The sequence below is a fragment of the Gymnoscopelus microlampas genome (assembly GCF_963454915.1).
Source record: "Gymnoscopelus microlampas genome assembly, chromosome: 14".
In the NCBI taxonomy this organism is placed as follows: Eukaryota; Metazoa; Chordata; class Actinopteri; order Myctophiformes; family Myctophidae; genus Gymnoscopelus; species Gymnoscopelus microlampas.
In genome coordinates, this window is record NC_139951.1 from 19,820,036 (window position 1) to 19,837,319 (window position 17,284).

The following is a 17,284-nucleotide window of genomic DNA, read 5'->3' on the forward strand; positions in this document are numbered from 1 at the left end:
TTGTATTGTTACGTTTGTTGCGGACCCCAGGAAGAGTAGCTGCTACTTTGGAGCCAGCTAATGGGGATCCGAATAAAGAATAAAGAATATAGATGCTGTATTGTCAGATTGAGATGCAGTATGCCATAAAATACTATTTATTCTGCTTCATGCAAACAAAAAGAGTTTCAATTGACAAGGAAGTGTTTAATTGTGGACATAAGAAATAATACGGAAAGTGTAAGGGAGAGGGAGATATAGAGAGACAGACAGAGAGACCCCAAACCCCCTCCTTCCCCACTGACCCTGCATGAGTGGTGTCGAGAGGGTCCATTTATAGAGGCCCCGTCTCCCTGAGTCCTGGTAAACATGTTGGGCTGTGGTACCAGGTACTCCTCAGCATCCAGCAGTTCCCTTATTTCAGCCCCTTCCTCCTCCAGAAGCATCCGGAAGAACTGACTGTCCACCGGGCTGGACAAGCCTAACTGCTCATCATTCTGATGGGAGAGAGGAATAAGGTTGGGGGTTAAAAAAGAGATTTCAGTGGGCGGTGGAGTACGGTAAAGAATGCAGGAACTGAAATATATCCAAGAGATTAAAACAAATATAAAGATGGGTGGGGAGGGGACGCGTGCAATTTCAGAGCCTTTTTATTTAAATCATCAATCAATCGATTGTGTTCCAGCTTGGAACTAAGCCGTAGCATACTTTAAGTTCTTATTTATTCGTATCACTATGATACCATGTTATTTTTTTACATTATTCTTTTTAATATTCATGTTATATTCTTAACATATATCTTAGTGTTTTGCCAAATATTTGGGGGCCCACTTGCAATGCCCTCACGGCTCACAGGTTGGGAATCACTGTATTATGCGTACACAAACACACCTGAATGACTACATAGCGAGGCGGGTCTCTGGCCATGGAACCAAATTCATTCACCAGCTCTTTGAACTTTGGTCTGCTGTCAGGGTCAATCATCCAACCTGTACAATCAAATACCAACCAAGAAAGAAATTTCACATCAATCCAACACGTTTCAGTTAACCACTTAAACCGTCTATACTTAGTAAACCGACCCGAGTTGGCTTTGTACTTGGTGCATTCTTTTTACCTCTTTCTTGTTAAACCCTCTAGACTTACTGTCAGCACTTTGGCTATGTGAAAATGCGGTATTAGTAAATTGGACCTGAGTTAGCTCTATACCTTTTTCCCTCTACACAAAGTCTCTTTGCCAAAATTAGCCGAATAGCAACATGTTGTGAGCTTGTGGATCTGCTATTTTTGGCCAATGTTCCCCCCAGAATATAGATGCTGGGTTTCAAGTGGTTAAAGAGTCCTTGAAATATTCTGTCTTTTTCCTCTAAAGAATAAGAATAATTCAACTGACATTTGACCATGATCATGTAGACATCGATGGTGCAGATGAGGGGCTGGGGCAACCTCTCTCCTCCCTCCAGGAGCTCAGGGATGTCCCTCGCAGGGATCAGGTCATAAGGCTTGGCCCCGAACGTCATTAGCTCCCATACGGTCACCCCTAGACAGAGAGACGGATGTTTGGACAGTAGAGTTAGAGCTCGAGTTTGTAGTCGTAAAACCGGAAGTGAGTTCACAATGGGCACAATTTTGCCATGTAAAGCTATAAATATGAAAGTTCTTAAAGGGTAATGTCTTGTGTAGACTTTCAAAATAAAATCTCTCAAATGGTTGGTAGTTTTGACCCGAGCATGCAATATACTGACCGTAGCTCCAAACGTCACTCTGATGGGTGAACTTCCTGTGGAGAATAGATTCCAGAGCCATCCACTTGATCGGTACCTGAAATGTAACAAACAAAGTAACGTTTACCTAACCCTAATTCTAACCTTGCTAACCAAGAGCCTATGTTCTAACTTATGGTGGCTTGTGCTGCATTCCCCCCAAAAGTGATCATTTCATTTCAGAATGTGTGTGGTACTTACAGTGTACACACACACACACAGTCCTAATGTACCTTTCCACCATCAGCATGGTACTCTGTCTCATCTATGTCCAACAGGCGAGCCAGTCCAAAGTCTGTGATCTTCACGTGGTTTGGGTTCTTCACCAGAACATTCCGGGCAGCCAGATCTCTGTGAACCAACCTCACCTCCTCCAAGTAGCTCATTCCCTACACGTCAACCAAGAGAAAGGTACATTACACAAAACCTCATACATCCAATAAGCACGCACAAATCTCATCACATAAAACCCCAAATGCAGAAATAACATCTCAAGAAAACTCACACGAAAGAGCAATGGACAACCTTCAGACCTGTACTCGCATGTTAAAAATGTGTACGCATATTTGTGTCGGTTACAGGATAGGTGGGCACTAGGGACATCTGGGCATCTCAATGTAAAATTGGCTATTTTGTCCAAAATGTAAAAAAAATATTTGGAATTTTTTTAGAACCCAAGATATCATTATATAAAGATTTGCAGCTCCATCCACTCCTTGTTTAACTTATAACTGAAAAAAAATATATATAAATCGTATTGGCCAGAAATAGCCAGAAATAATTCAGGCACTCAATGACTTAAACATTCGACAATTAAGGTCTAATATTTCTTTCTTCTAATTGCTACAAATTGCTACAAAACCTGTATATCCAGTCATTTTGGGGCATAAACGTAAGTAAAGTAGTTGAAGGATAAAATGAAGTCTGATAATGATGTACCGTGCATGTTCACATCATGTATACTTTACATTACTTATGAAGATTTTTCTAATATTTTATTTTTTAATATTTTGGACAAAATATACAATTTTACATCGAGCTGCCCAGATGTCCCTAGTGCCCACCTACCCTGTATCCTTTGTGTCACAAGGCTGACAGAGACAGTAAAGGCTAACAACTACTTTATCATATGATTATGTAAAAATGGCTTGTCACAGAAGAAAAGCTGAAAAACTTGAATCTGTAATATCAGGAATCCCAACCCGCCTGCGTACCTTAGCTATCTGCACACACCAGTTGAGGAGGAACTGAGAGCCGATGCGGTCCTTGTTCTCCCGGACGTAATCCAGCAGGCAGCCGTAGGGCATCAGTTGAGTCACCAGCTGCACCGTGGAGGTCAGACAAATCCCCAGCAGACGACACACGTACGGGCTGGCCACCCCCGCCATCACATAAGCCTCCTGGGATACAGGGATTCAGAAGATGTGGATTTAGGCTTTTGTTATACATTTAGTTTAATTGTTACAAAAAAAAGTGCAATTACTAGGCCTGTTACAGTTGGAAAATTGTCATACATTTTCGTCATACAGATATCTTTTTTATTATCTATTTTTTAATAACATTATTAAGTCAGTAAGTTCTTGTATATTCAAGTTATTTGTCATATCTATCATATATATTATATATGTTGCAATGTTCAATGCCATAAAACAATGAAATCATTAATAGAAATTATTTGTAATTAATCGTCAAGTGGAATTTCATGATCATGACAGCCCTAGCAGTTACACAGATGTGATTAAAATGCACTTGTTTTACAAACTCACATCGAGGATCTCCTTATTGGCCTTGGGCGAGGTGTTCTCTCGTAATACCTTGATGGCTACTGGGATCTTCACATTTTCTCCGTCAGGAGCCCACACTCCCTGAAACAGTGGCCAGAGAGCAGTCACTTCACACACTCAACGCATTCAGTGTGCTGTGCTCTGTCTAAATGACTTAAACTCTGTCTCGTAATAATCAGTTTGTACAAGGTCTGTGTTCAAACAACCCGAAGTGGAGTTGCTGCTTTAATAAGCGTACAATCCAAGAGGGAATCCTAAGAACACACCTGATTCTAGTAACAAGTTAAAACCAAGTAACATTTCAGTCGCTCTGAGTGACCAAGTTGTCACTTGGTTACTACAACTAGAATCAAGTACTTGCTTAGCAAATACCGGTAGACAACTTAATAAGAGACATGGGTCACATACAGTACCTTATAGACTGTACCAAAGGCCCCTGAGCCAAGCACCCTGAGTTTCTTCAGTTCTGTCTCCTTCAGGATTCGCATCTGAGCCTGATTAGGCAGCGCACCGCTGGGAGTTAGTGGCTCCACCAGCTGTAGTAAAATGATTATTGAATATTACAACTCTAAAGACAACGTTTTAAACAAACAATGTGCAATGTATTAGGCTGCTCATAGCAGGGTATTCTAATCTCTCCTGTCTGCATGTCCGTGTGTGGGAACGATCAATAGGCTGCCCGGAAGAAATTATTAACTTTTGGGTCAAAAAAGTCAAAGGGCAAGGTCACAATAAAGGTAAAAATTTCACAATCAGTGCAAGGGCAAGAGATGTCGGTGCAGGCAGGGTTTGCACCCCCAGGTGTTTTTTTATTTTTTACTGCATTGTTGTTGTTTTTTACAATGGCTGAATCAGTGGCAAAGCTGGAATGCAACCTTAAGTGAGCTAGTGTAATTTCAGATCACGTCAAAATAGGATATGCATGTCTGCAAGTAGGATTCTGTGTTTAAATGACTAAGCGTTAGTAGATGTCACCACTACATCACCACCACATTTCCCATCATGCCCAGTGCCGACCTCGTTCTCCTGCAGGATCCTCCTCATGGTCTCCTTTCTCTGCATCTTCTTCTGTCTCCTCAGGTAGAGGACCAGCAGAGCCAGCAGGATGAAGAACAGCACTACACCACCCACCGCTGCTGCAATAGATGTCCCCGGTCTACCAACACAAATGCCTGGATTATTATCTCAATGTCCAATTCAACCTGGCTGTAGGATTTAGCTCGTCTTCTGATTTACACTCAGGCAAATAACTAGACCGGACTGAGTTTGGGATTAGTCAGACCTTAATCCCAATTAACCAACGACATTAAACCAAACTGTTTTGATTGATTGATTGATTGATGACAGTTTGTTATCGGAAAGCCAAGTATGGATGGGAAAGTGAAGTAGCTCGTTTCTTATGCCTTCAATAGCTTACCCTGTTTTGGAATGAATAGGGCAGCCTCTCTCATCCATTTGAGTGCAGCTGAAAGAAAGAAGAGCTGCATGTGAAATAATTATAATCATCATACTAAGCAGAAATATAGTACAGATAGTTGTGTGTGTGTGTGTGTGTGTGTGTGTGTGTGTGTGTGTGTGTGTGTGTGTGTGTGTGTGTGTGTGTGTGTGTGTGTGTGTGTGTGTGTGTGTGTGTGTGTGTGTGTGTGTGTGTCATGACTGAGTGAGCGTATTCTCACTCACGAAAGGGTACAGTTGGTGTTGCAGGACAGACAGTGTCCTGTGGCGTTGCTGTATTTCCATATAGTGAGCTGATCTTCTTTCACACCACTGGGACAGCGTTCCACACACACATCTCCATCCTGGAAGTTTAGACACTCTGTGCACTGGTCTGCATCCTGCATGAGGATTGTAGGAGAAATGGCTGTTTATATTTCATACACATGCATTTGGGATTTTATATTGTATTATATTTATGTATGTTCATACAAGCATAAGGGCATAATTATGAACATTTGTAGACGTACAGTATCCATATACTAATACAAACGAAGGCTCTTAGTGCAAATGTTGTCTCTTAAGGGTTCATTCATAAAACACCATTTCAAATACACAATATTTGTAGGCTGACTTCTTAAGTCGACTGAAATGCTTGCAAAGGAAGATCTACTTTCAGGACAGGAGTAATTTTTGTATAATAGAGTATTGTAGCTGACACTGTGCACACACCAACATAATACACGACTGAACCCAGAAACACGCACACCCATCTTACCGGGCCATGACAGGAGACAGAGCCATTGATTGGTCGGCATTCTGAATGACAGGCACCACACAGAGATCCATCGGTGTACTCACGCACAGACCTGCAACACAACCACAGTGGGGACATGAAATAACATACAGACCTGGCTGCAACACAACCACAGTGGGGACATTAAATAACATGCAGATTACAGACCTGCAACACAAGTACAGTATAGGGACATTAAATAACATAGAGTGCATACAAGTTTTCAGAGCCTACGTTTCAGACTCATCTTATTAAATGGATTTAATTAATTTCTTCCCCTCATTCTACACAATATTCCACAATGACAAAGCAAAAAGTAGGGAGTTGGAGAATTTTGTAAATTTATTAAAATATGAGAAGACTGAAATATGCCATTTACATACGTATTCAGACCCTTCACTTAGTGCTTGGTTCACTGGGTAAAGACCATGCCTTCACTAAATGTATTTCAAGTTGTTTATTTGAGAAGTGGAAGTGGTTAGTGGCGTTGGTGGTGTAGTGATGCTGTGGTCAGTGTGATGTTGGATGTGAAGCCTGGGAGTCCAGGGCATGGGGGTTTGGGAAGACTGGGGTGGAGGTTCTGGGGGAGGATCGTCACCCCGATTCTCTTGGCTTGGAGGTCCATGGTGTGTGTCAGGTGGAGGACGATGGAGACCCCTAAAGATTATTCAACCTGCGGGCACGGATGAGGGAGTTGTGTGCATTTTTCAGGTCATTGGACTTGGGACGGATGTAGCCGTGGTAGGTTTGGGATGACCAGTGTCCGAGGATATGGATGATGTGGTTTGGAATGCCTTTCCATGAAGCGGTGGAAGCTGCAACTATATGGAATGAGTGGCCAGATTTTTTGGGGGGATTTAAGTTGTTGTTGAGAATGGAGTCGAGTCTGAATACCACATCTGGAGTGTTTTTTTCCTGAACTGGACAGTTTTCACTGTTTGTGTTTTAGGGTGAAGTTTAGGGTGGTGGTGTCCTAAATGTTAAATTAGCCGGACAGGGGTGATGAGAGGGGTTACATTTGGAGCTTGAAGTAGTGAACTCAGAACATCTGAGGAAACCGAGTTAGAAGAAACATGGATTCGACTGCGGTGTCAATCCGAGGATCGGAGTGCACTGATCGCTGTCCTTCTGTAAGATTCTCCTATCTCCACAACCAAAGGAACTCTGTATCTCATTATAGTGTCCAGTGGGTTCTTTCTTGGTTATCTGTCTGACCAAGGCCCTTCGTCCCCGATTACTCAATTTGGCAAGGCAGAGAGATCAAGGAAGACTGTTGTTGGTTTCAAACTTCATCCATTTGAGAATGATGGAGGCTACAGTGCTCCTGGGAGTTGTATGAATCCATTTTGAGATAAGTCTGAAACATAATCTGGAAAACTTGAAAAGGGTTTGAAAACCTTCCCCTTCCGTATGCATTGTACATACGCATGATGCTTAACTGACTACTGTAGAACAAGTACTAAAATATGTTTTACTCACTCAACAAAAGTAATGTACTTTCTACTGAAAAATATCATTGATGCCTTCAAATGTTTCAAACAACACTGATGCTTACCAGTCCATGCATAATGACTATAAAATTGTGTGCATCGACCCATACATGTCCTCTTAAAATTAATTGACTGTTGCCCGCAATCGACAGCTGCTTGGGAGCACACTTAACGCTAAAAGCATTCCGATTGATTTATTGCAGCTCTATATTATTTAAAGCCTCCGTTTGTATTTTTGGCACCACCCCCTCATAATGTAAATGTACCTTGTTTTTATTTCTTTAGATAGATAGATAGATAGATAGATAGATAGATAGATAGATAGATAGATAGATAGATAGATAGATAGATAGATAGATAGATAGATAGATAGATAGATAGAGATCAACACTATTGAACACCCTTTACGTCTGTGTAAAAAAAAAAGAAAGGTATTAAAAAGCGCCTCTGACAAAACCTCCCAACCTCCATTGGATTCTCAAACTGTCCGTCAAAGCATGCAACTCCCCCCCCCCCTCTCCTCTCGGTGCTGCCATTCCACACAGACAGAGGAGGAGCAGCAGCAGAAACATACAGTACGACGCAGGGTTTTCCCCCCCGTAGTCTGTTAAAACTATGCAGTGTAAGTAGGTAGCTGATATATTGCACTTTTACCTTAGCGCTAGGTATACTCTTGGTTGCTTGTTTTTGCAGAAAATGCACTTAAGACTTCTGGTGATTAGTAGTTTTCGTTCCCTACCTATGTTGAATGCACTTATTGTAAGTCGCGTTGGATAAAAGCGTCTGCTAAATGACTGTAATGTAATGTAATGCAGTGTACCTGTTTACCAAACTTAGCACTGATGTTAATGTTATGAAAACAAGTAATTCTATTACTAAAATCTATGAAGTGTTTAATGAGGAGAGCAATGTGACAAGAAATGAGTTCATCCGCAGCGATTGGAGCTATTGTTAGCTGATCGTACAAAACTCCTAACTCCACTTGAGCTGGATTTGGGTAAAGTGGTGATAATATAATGACACATGCAAGTATCTGACAATATATAAAGTCACTATACCAACTTTGATGAGGCAGTATTGCTTTGTTTTAAAAAAACATAAGGTTTTCTTCATTTCTTAAAAAACATATACCGTATTTTCCGCACTATAAGGCGCACCGTCAGCGCGCCTTATAGTGTGGATGCGCCTTATAATCCGATGCGCCTTATATATGTATCAATATTGGTTCCCTTGGTTTCCGCACTATAGGGCGCACCGCCAGTGCGCCTTATAGTGCGGATGCGCCTTATAATGCGGTGCGCCTATATGAAAATAATACATTTATTGAAGGTGCGCCTTATACTCAGATGCGCCTTATAGTGCGGAAAATACGGGTATTTTGTTTTTCATTTCCTGAAAAATGAGCGTTTTGGAGTTAGCTGGTTGCTGCTGGACAGCAGAGATATATATATATATATATATATCTTCCCTTTTTTGCATCCTTCTGCAACTCAATCACTGACCCACTGACAACTGCATACAAACACAAAACAGACAAGAACGCAGAGCTCCGCCAAGGCCTAAGAATCCTTCCCATTTGCTCATTTGGCCTGACGGTGGTGCTAATGGAAAGGTCATAGGGTCAACCAAATGGCCATTCATTTTCAAGATATGGTAACAGACAAGACAGACAGACAGACAGACAGACAGGGCAAAAACATAACCTCCTTACCCCTGATAGATATCACACTCCTCCACACACTCAATTCCGCGCTGGAAGGCCTTGCAGGACACACACTGGCTGGACCCCGGGCCCCAACACCCCCCTTCACACAGGGGGTGACACACACGGCCTTCCTCCTCTGCAGAGACACAAAGAGACACTGTCACACTGACACTCACACTTTGACCTTTTACCTAAAATACTACATGCTAAGTTGCCACGGTCAAGAGTCAAACAATACATTGTCTTATAATAGGGAGTGGGGGTTTGTGGGATTAACCCATTGAGACCTGAAGCCGATTCTACATGTCTCTTAAATCCCAACTGTTTTCTGGCCGCGGACCCCCATCAAAATATTTTGTTCCAGGGACCCCCAGAAGCAAAGATTTGAGTTAAAAATGTGCGCTTTAAAAATATATATATTCAAAGATTTGCACACATTTTCACGAATTTTCAAAAATAGCAGATCTACAAGCTTGTAGCGCGGCATTTGGTGCCGCGCTATGAGCTTGTATATCTGCTATTTTTGAATAGCCCAAGGTGACACATTGGTATCAACGTCCTTCTTATTTGAAGATCCAAATCCAGTCCGGGTCATCTTCATAATTAAAATAGCAAAATCAACAACAACTAGAATTCAGTGTAGAGTTTTATAATGTTATTCATTGGCAGAATCTGCCTTGTTTGCATTTGTTTGTGTGCTAAATTTGTGACTTGTGTAAATGCTATGTTTCACCGTGCGATGTCAGTCAATGGGCAGGCTATTCTGGCTCATCAATTCCTAATCAACGGAGCATCTATTGAAGATGTCTCACCAATATTAAGGTAAACTATACAGCCCAAACGTCTACCAAAGTGTAATTTTGCTTTAACAGCATTAGTGTCTGTATATCGTCTCTGTCATATGTCCAAAACTGTTACTTTTCAGGATTCAAATTCAAAAGAAGCAAAAGTAGCATATCTACAAGCTCAAAACGCGTCACTACGCGGCGCGTTTCGAGCTTGTAGATCTGCTACTTTGGATACTTTTGTGTGACGCTGTAGTATGATCAAGAAGGGCATTAATTTATGAAAAAACACAAAAAGTTAGAATATGGAGATATAGGTTTCTGCCCGATAGCAACGATATGTGTGTGTGTGTATAAAGTGTATACTGAATCTATGTCTCAATGTCACAATGTACGGGTGTGACCAAGAGTCCACCTACCACAAAGTTGGTGGTCCTGGTTGTAGTTGACAATGCGGAAGGGTCCCTGGGTGGGGTGGACGAGCGTTCCCCAGGGTAAGGAGGTTGTGTAGCATAACTGGGAGTTGTTGTGCAACAGGACCAGACCTCCGCTGACGCTACGTAGTGAACGCAGACCCAGGGAGCGAATGTGGAGGTTTTGGACTGCCAGTGAAAACACCCCCCTGGACACAGCGAGAGGAGAGGTTAGGGCTGGGTTGAAATGTCTTTATAATATTAAGAGGTGGATTGTTTTCATTATTATCTCCGGAACAGAAATTCTCCTTTTATATAGAAAAGTATGTTTGTTGGCGGCCATTTTCGGTGCTGTTCTAGCGCCTACATTGAATTTAGAGTGCCTCAGACATATCAGTAGGCAAATATCTCTGGTCATCTGGCTCTATGAGACTATTATAGGGCCTTTCCACTAAGGTTTTGAGCGTGGTACGGTTCAGTGCGTCGCGGAGGACAGCCTGGAATTTACTACTATTATTGAGCCTGGCATACAGAGAAAATCAAACTACAGTGCTCAGTGTTATGAGATGTTTTAGTTAAAAACTAGGGGAAAACATTACACTGAGGATATGTAAAATACTAGAATCGTTTGATCAAGTTGATATGACATTGACAATGAAAATTGTTATCTAGACTTCTGCAAATGAAAACACCTCAAGTAAACAATTGAATGCAGATATGTATGGATGAAAACAAAACCATCAAATTGCTCCAATTACTGAAACAACAGCCCATAAAATCTGAGTCTATCATAAATTGCTGTAGAATTCTCAGACAAACATACCCAGCATGCCCCAGTAGTCTAGTCACGCTGACCTGGTTTTAGCATACTGCGCTGGCTAGCTTCCCATAGATTCCCATTGTTATTCTGGACAAAGATAGTGAGGCTACACTGCAGCTTTAGGTAACAGTGCTGGCTAACGATTAGCCTAGAGTGAGTCAACAACCTAACATGAACCTGAGAGAACAATGTCTAATCTAATGCATAAGGCAGATGATTGTGTACCAAGACAGACGGGCCGCACGATTATGGCCAAAACGATTATTATGGTTGTTTGTAATCAAAATATTAGTAATGATGATTTGTGATGGGAAAATATGTTTTTATCATTTTCGTAATGTTCTTCATTGGAACCATATGTTTGGTCAAATGGTACTGTATGTAATGACGGCATGAGGGCAAAGAGCAACAGCTCTTTTCCATTAATTGTGCATCCCTAGACAGGAGTGACTCATGGATAGGGTTAGTAGAAAACAGAGATCTAGGGGATGGGTAGACAGAGATGCAGACACACATAATGGCAGATTTTCTAGATTTTTGCTTAGATTCAAAAGAAAATATTTTGCTACATCAGACTGCTAACGCATTTCAGCTGAGAGCCTTCGTCAGAGCATAAGAGTCAAGGTCGAAACATGTCAGCAGCCTGATGTAGCAAAATGTAATGCTAAAGTGTTGCATTTTCATATTTTGTGGTGCCACTATGTTGTTGTTTTTTTATTCTAGCTATTGACAGTAGCTGAGCAGCCGCAGTCAAGGACGCATCGAGGACGCACACCTGCTCTACATTTCAACATGATGGTATTTCAGGTGTGACACAAGCTTGACTCAGAGACACATATTCAAACATTAACAGATTTTGTCAAAAATTACATCCAAGTTAAGTGGCATAGCATGTCTCATTTGATAGTTAAATAAATGATAAGGTTAGTATGTTGACAGGCAGATGGACGAAAGCAAAGACCTGATTAGAAGGACAAGTCAAAAAGGCAAAGGTAGACAAAGACAGACGAGTACTAGGAGAGACAGACAGCTAAACAGCCTTACTTGTATAGCATCCTGCCTCGGATCACCTTCAAGTTCTCAAAAACACTCAGATCCGTCCAGTTGGCGCCGGCGGGCCAGGCATCAATGTACAGGTAACCTGCAGTAATTACACCTAGTAAATCAGTCTGAACTACTATAAAAGGACAAGACATGCTTATACACAGTGATGTTATCAGCGATAACGCAGGCATGAGGGTTTGTAGTGTGTGCATATGTGATCGTGTGAATGAATGCAGTCAGGCTGGATTCATGTGATTACAGACAATCTGATGTTTAACACGATGTGGCCCATATCTGATATTTCTGTACAGTTTGGAAAGACACAGGGTTTTCTTAAATCAAAGTGAAACCAATGACACATTTACAAGTTGCCAGGTGGAATAACAATGTTGCTCAGACAGACTATTTATATCCATCAAGAAAAACTAGAAATCCTTTCACAACGCAATCACTCTATTATTCAGTACCTGTAATCTCCTCCAAGTTCTTGAATGCATTCAGTTGAGTGGGACTCAGACCTGTTATGTTGGTCGCTGGGTCACTGGACAAAGGAGCATAAACATTATCCATAAATAGCATTTCAATAAGTGATGATGGTCAACATGCCACCCCCATATAGATTATAGAGATTATAGTCCTCAGCTGGAGCTGTGCAAGTCTGGTAGTCTAGTGCAAAAATCTAATTCTCACTATAAATCTCGCTGTGTGCAATCCAACTGCTTATTTCTTAAATTGTGATGTTTCCAAGGCCTGTTAATTAAATGCTGATCCTTAACAGTGATGAAGTGTCTCTTACAGTGCATGATTGATACAAACAGGGGATAAACTCAAGTAGACCTGATGTTTAGTGTCTATCTGTCAGCTAGGTGTTATACAAGCTGAGGGAGCAGCAGAGAACATAATAGAATAGAATAACGTCTCTTATCTGTTATTTACACCTAGGAATGCATTAGAAACAGGTTGGTGACTTTCTTGTGTCATTCAATGCCGTTTTTAAAACACAAATATAGTTATATAATATAGTATTTTTTATCTTAGTTTTTTTTTCATTAGAATTGACTTTGCTCTCCTCTCACCCAATGAAACTCTGTGGGAGAAAGGCCAGGCTGCCAAAGATCTTCTTACAGCTGTTGAACTGCTCCACGTTAGACGACGTCACCATAGTAACTCCCTGGAGACTGCCCATGCCCAGCCCATAACACACTGCAGCAGAGCAGTGACACAATGAGAATGGACGATCTCAGGACCATGAGGTGAGATTATGTGATTACCGGATACAACAACAACAGCACGGCATTGTTGCCAAGAACAAGTTCGTACAGTTTCGCACACATTTGCATCAGTGATCATTCATAATCACCCAATTAAGCATCAACACCATGCACATGTAATTGAAAGCGCACACACACACACACACACACACACACACACACACACACACACACACACACACACACACACACACACACACACACACACACACACACACACACACACACACACACACACACACACACACACACACACACAGCTTTATTTGACTCCATCCATCAAAATATTCCATAATTCCATAATACATAAGATTCAATCAGCTGTAATGTTTTCTATTGTAGGAGCGTTGGCCAGGCACCTTGGTGTTAATAAAGAGCTGAATCTGAATGAGCACACACACACACACACACACACACACACACAATGTGACCCACCTTTGGGACAGTCCCCCTCACACTTCTCGCATTTCTGCGTCTCATTTCCGTCAGGCTGGGTGATGATGACTTCCTGGTTGAGTTTGGGACACACCATGGTACAGGCCATTTCCATGGCCAGGTAGTTGTCTGTAGACACATAGACAATCCTTTTACACATACAGTATGTTGTGCAGTGTTGTAAAGTAACTAAGTACATTTACTCAAGTACTGTACTTAAGTACAATTCTTTGGTATTTTTTACTTTACTGGAGTATTTCCAATTTTATGAAGTTTTACTTCTACTCCACTACATCTCAGAGGCAAATATTGTACTTTTACTACACTACAATTATTTGAAAACTTTAGTTACAAGTTACTTTTCAATGATCAATTATTATATTATAAAACATACATTAACCTCTTTAGCCCTATGTTATACATAAGCTATTTGAAAATAGCCTCTACAAGCTCACAATGCGTTGCATTGTGCATTGTGTAGATCTGCTATTTTAGTACTTTTACTTTTGGTACTTTAAGAACATTTTAATACCAATACTTTTGTACTTTTACTCATTTAAGTAAATTTTGAATTCCGGACTTTTACTTGTAACAGAGTATTTCTATATTGCAGTATTGATACTTTTACTTAAGTAAAACATCTGAGTACCTTTTCCACCACTGATATTGTGTATTTGCATATACTGTAGTATGTAAACAGGGGAGAGTAATTAGTCCCCATATGAAAGGATGTGTGCAAAGGGTGGCAGCGGTAGCCTAAACATAAAAGGCTATAGTTCACACCTCTACTGAATGAGAACACCTGGGAGGAGACGGTAAACCCTCCTCTACCTGCATCACTATTATGGTGAGTTTAACCACTTAAACACTACAGTACTTTGTTGAGTGGAGTCCCCCATGGTTCTATCATTCCTTTTTGTCCCTCTACACCAAATCTGTTCGCCTAAAACGGCTACTCTTGTGATTGTGCATTGTGAGCCTGTAGATTGTCTATTTTGCGTTACGTTCTGTGTGCCGCGAGCTCGATCCCGACCCACAGAAATTAATTGAATGAAATCTGTTACATGATGTTGTTTTTTTTAAGTCTAGTACACATTTATCCAATGCTCTTGAGAGCATGCACTTGATATATGGAGCACATTGGGAAGGCCCCGCAGCCTGCTCGCCTGGCGGAGATAAAAATAGGGCTTAAGTGCTTAACCCCCAAATGCTAGCAGCTCAGTGGCAACTGGGTTATACTGACTGTGAATATGTATGACTGTATAAATGTGACACACAGTGCGTTGCTGATAAGAGAGCGCACCCCTCCCTGGCCAACTCAAACACGCAAGTCGTAAAACAATAAGAAAGTTAGTCTTACGGGGACATGTTTTGACACAGGTGGCTCCAAAGTTGAACTTCCTGTTTGGGTTGGGTTTGGACTGGAAGGTGACTGTGTCATAGATAGTGGGGAGAGGACAGTTGTATTTGCACACGCCACTGTCGTAGAAGTGGCGGCACGCCTGGAGAAAGAGGAAGGAGTAAAGAAGGGTTAATTTCTACAGAAATGGCTATCACGTCAATGGAGCTTGTGTAGGAGATAAGCTTCTACGTGTGTGTGTGTGTGTGTGTGTGTGTGTGTGTGTGTGTGTGTGTGTGTGTGTGTGTGTGTGTGTCAAGAGATGCCCACGAGTCTCTTTGGCCGCGAGTCAGAGTCGAGTCTCGAGTCTTTGAGGGTCGAGTCCGAGTCGAGCCTCGAGTCTTTGAGGGTCGAGTTCGAGTCGAGTCTCGAGTCTTTGGGGGTCGAGTCGAGCCTCAAGTCTTTGAGGGTCGAGTCTCTTTTTTTGGGGGTTATTTTTTCATGTATTTAATTATTTATACAATGTAGCCTAAGGCTGGAATACAGTTATGATGATCCACATACGCAACCCGAAATGAAAAATGCACAGAATGAATGTTAAATCAGAATAGTAGGCTACATTAATTTAGGCTCCTTTGCTTCTTAATAAGCGCAGCTCAACTGCGGCAGGCACAGGCTCACACACAGCACCGAGGCTACACTGCTAGGTTAGTCTTCATATGTTTTATTAAGGAAGATTAACATGTCAACGTGTTTGGGTATTAGTCTAGTGCGCACTGCTGTGCTGTCTGTTGAGGTTAACAGAACGCTCCTACAGCCATGGAGATCCCCGGCGGTAGGCTACTCAAAGTCACATACAGTAGCATGACTCACTCACGTTGGCTGTTAACATCCCACCATTCTAATGGATTCATTTTCAGGGGTGAGTAAACATCTCTGAAGTAGTAGCTCCATTTCGTTTCCTCTGAAGTGACACAATTGAGTCCAAGTAGTGTCCCCGTTCGCAAAGTGCAACTTTTTCATCATTCGTATTTGTTCAATGGTCCCTAACAGAGCTACAATATGTGCTTCACCTACCCAAAGAAACAGACATACAAGCTATCAACGGACTGCGTCATGGCGTGTCGACAGCATATAGATCTGTTCTTTTGGGAACATAAACAATGAGGGGCGACAGAGACTCAGCTCAACATGAAAAACCCGACGTGTAAAAAACGTTCTATCACAGGGATTCACGGATGATCCGATCATCTTATAAACATATCAAGCATATGCCAAGTTAACTAAAGTTAGATAGATGATGCTGAGCTAAATATATTTATTTAATTTGTAAGTTTTTATATTTAAACGTTATGATGAAAAAGGCCCACACTCAGTGACAGCAGCTGTTGTGCTCGCCATGTTTACATTGCAGAGACTGAGGCCGCGCGCACCAGAGATTCCGTTGCGAAATACAAGGAAAATTAACAATGATGTCGGGCATGTCATTCATTAATGCGTCAAATAAAACATAAAATAAAGATTGTTCACGAGTCTTTGAGTCCGAGTCGAGTCTCGAGTCTTTGAGGGGCGAGTCCGAGTCGCATTTGTGGCGACCCTGAGTGCGACTCGAGTCAGAGTCTCTGACTTGAGTTCCCCATCTCTGGGGTGTGTGTGTGTGTGTGTGTGTGTGTGTGTGTGTGTGTGTGTGTGTCTCACCAGACAGTCGGAGTCTTTGGGCCCTGTGCATCCAGCAGCACACTGCATATGACAGCAGTCGTTGGAATGGGGGCCCTTGCATCGCCGGCAGCCAGACGAACAGTTCATGTGAGTCACTTTGGAGAGGAGGAGAAACAGAGATATTGAGAGACTCAAAGAAGTGAGGGGGACATGAGGAAAGGATATAATGGATGTGAGATGAAAGAGGACAACAGGGGTGCAACAGTTAATCAAACTAATTGATTATAAAAATACATTTTAATTAAATAATCAGTTCTTTTTTCAAACATTTTCAAAAACACCCAAAATAGCAGATCTACAAGCTTGCAATGCATCGTGACGCATTCTGACCTTGTAGATCAGCTATTTTCACACAACACTGTTGTACGACAAAGTATAAAATAGGGCTTAAGTGGTAAATCAGACTAATCGATTTAGTCAACAATAAAACTGTATTTGATTATTTTTTTTCTCTTCATCTTTTTGTTGATAGATAAAAATTTTAATATTATGTTTTAAAATAATGCA

The 17,284-nt window shown here is 41.5% G+C and overlaps 1 protein-coding gene across 1 annotated transcript in view; it reads right to left on the reverse strand.

Moving 5' to 3' along the window:
• Positions 1 to 17,284, reverse strand: part of erbb2 (erb-b2 receptor tyrosine kinase 2) — a 46,758-nt gene that overhangs the window by 5,648 nt on the left and 23,826 nt on the right. Inside the window, exons 6-25 of the mRNA XM_084079113.1 lie at positions 16,757 to 16,872; positions 15,080 to 15,221; positions 13,720 to 13,848; positions 13,090 to 13,216; positions 12,481 to 12,554; positions 12,014 to 12,110; positions 10,156 to 10,358; positions 8,958 to 9,087; positions 5,739 to 5,829; positions 5,207 to 5,361; positions 4,944 to 4,991; positions 4,544 to 4,682; positions 3,940 to 4,062; positions 3,509 to 3,607; positions 2,957 to 3,142; positions 1,976 to 2,131; positions 1,725 to 1,800; positions 1,373 to 1,519; positions 871 to 968; positions 285 to 476 (exon numbers count right to left, since the gene is read on the reverse strand). Of these exons, the coding sequence (XP_083935239.1) occupies positions 285 to 476; positions 871 to 968; positions 1,373 to 1,519; positions 1,725 to 1,800; positions 1,976 to 2,131; positions 2,957 to 3,142; positions 3,509 to 3,607; positions 3,940 to 4,062; positions 4,544 to 4,682; positions 4,944 to 4,991; positions 5,207 to 5,361; positions 5,739 to 5,829; positions 8,958 to 9,087; positions 10,156 to 10,358; positions 12,014 to 12,110; positions 12,481 to 12,554; positions 13,090 to 13,216; positions 13,720 to 13,848; positions 15,080 to 15,221; positions 16,757 to 16,872 (2,528 nt within the window). The remainder of the gene's footprint in view (positions 1 to 284; positions 477 to 870; positions 969 to 1,372; positions 1,520 to 1,724; positions 1,801 to 1,975; positions 2,132 to 2,956; positions 3,143 to 3,508; positions 3,608 to 3,939; positions 4,063 to 4,543; positions 4,683 to 4,943; positions 4,992 to 5,206; positions 5,362 to 5,738; positions 5,830 to 8,957; positions 9,088 to 10,155; positions 10,359 to 12,013; positions 12,111 to 12,480; positions 12,555 to 13,089; positions 13,217 to 13,719; positions 13,849 to 15,079; positions 15,222 to 16,756; positions 16,873 to 17,284) is intronic.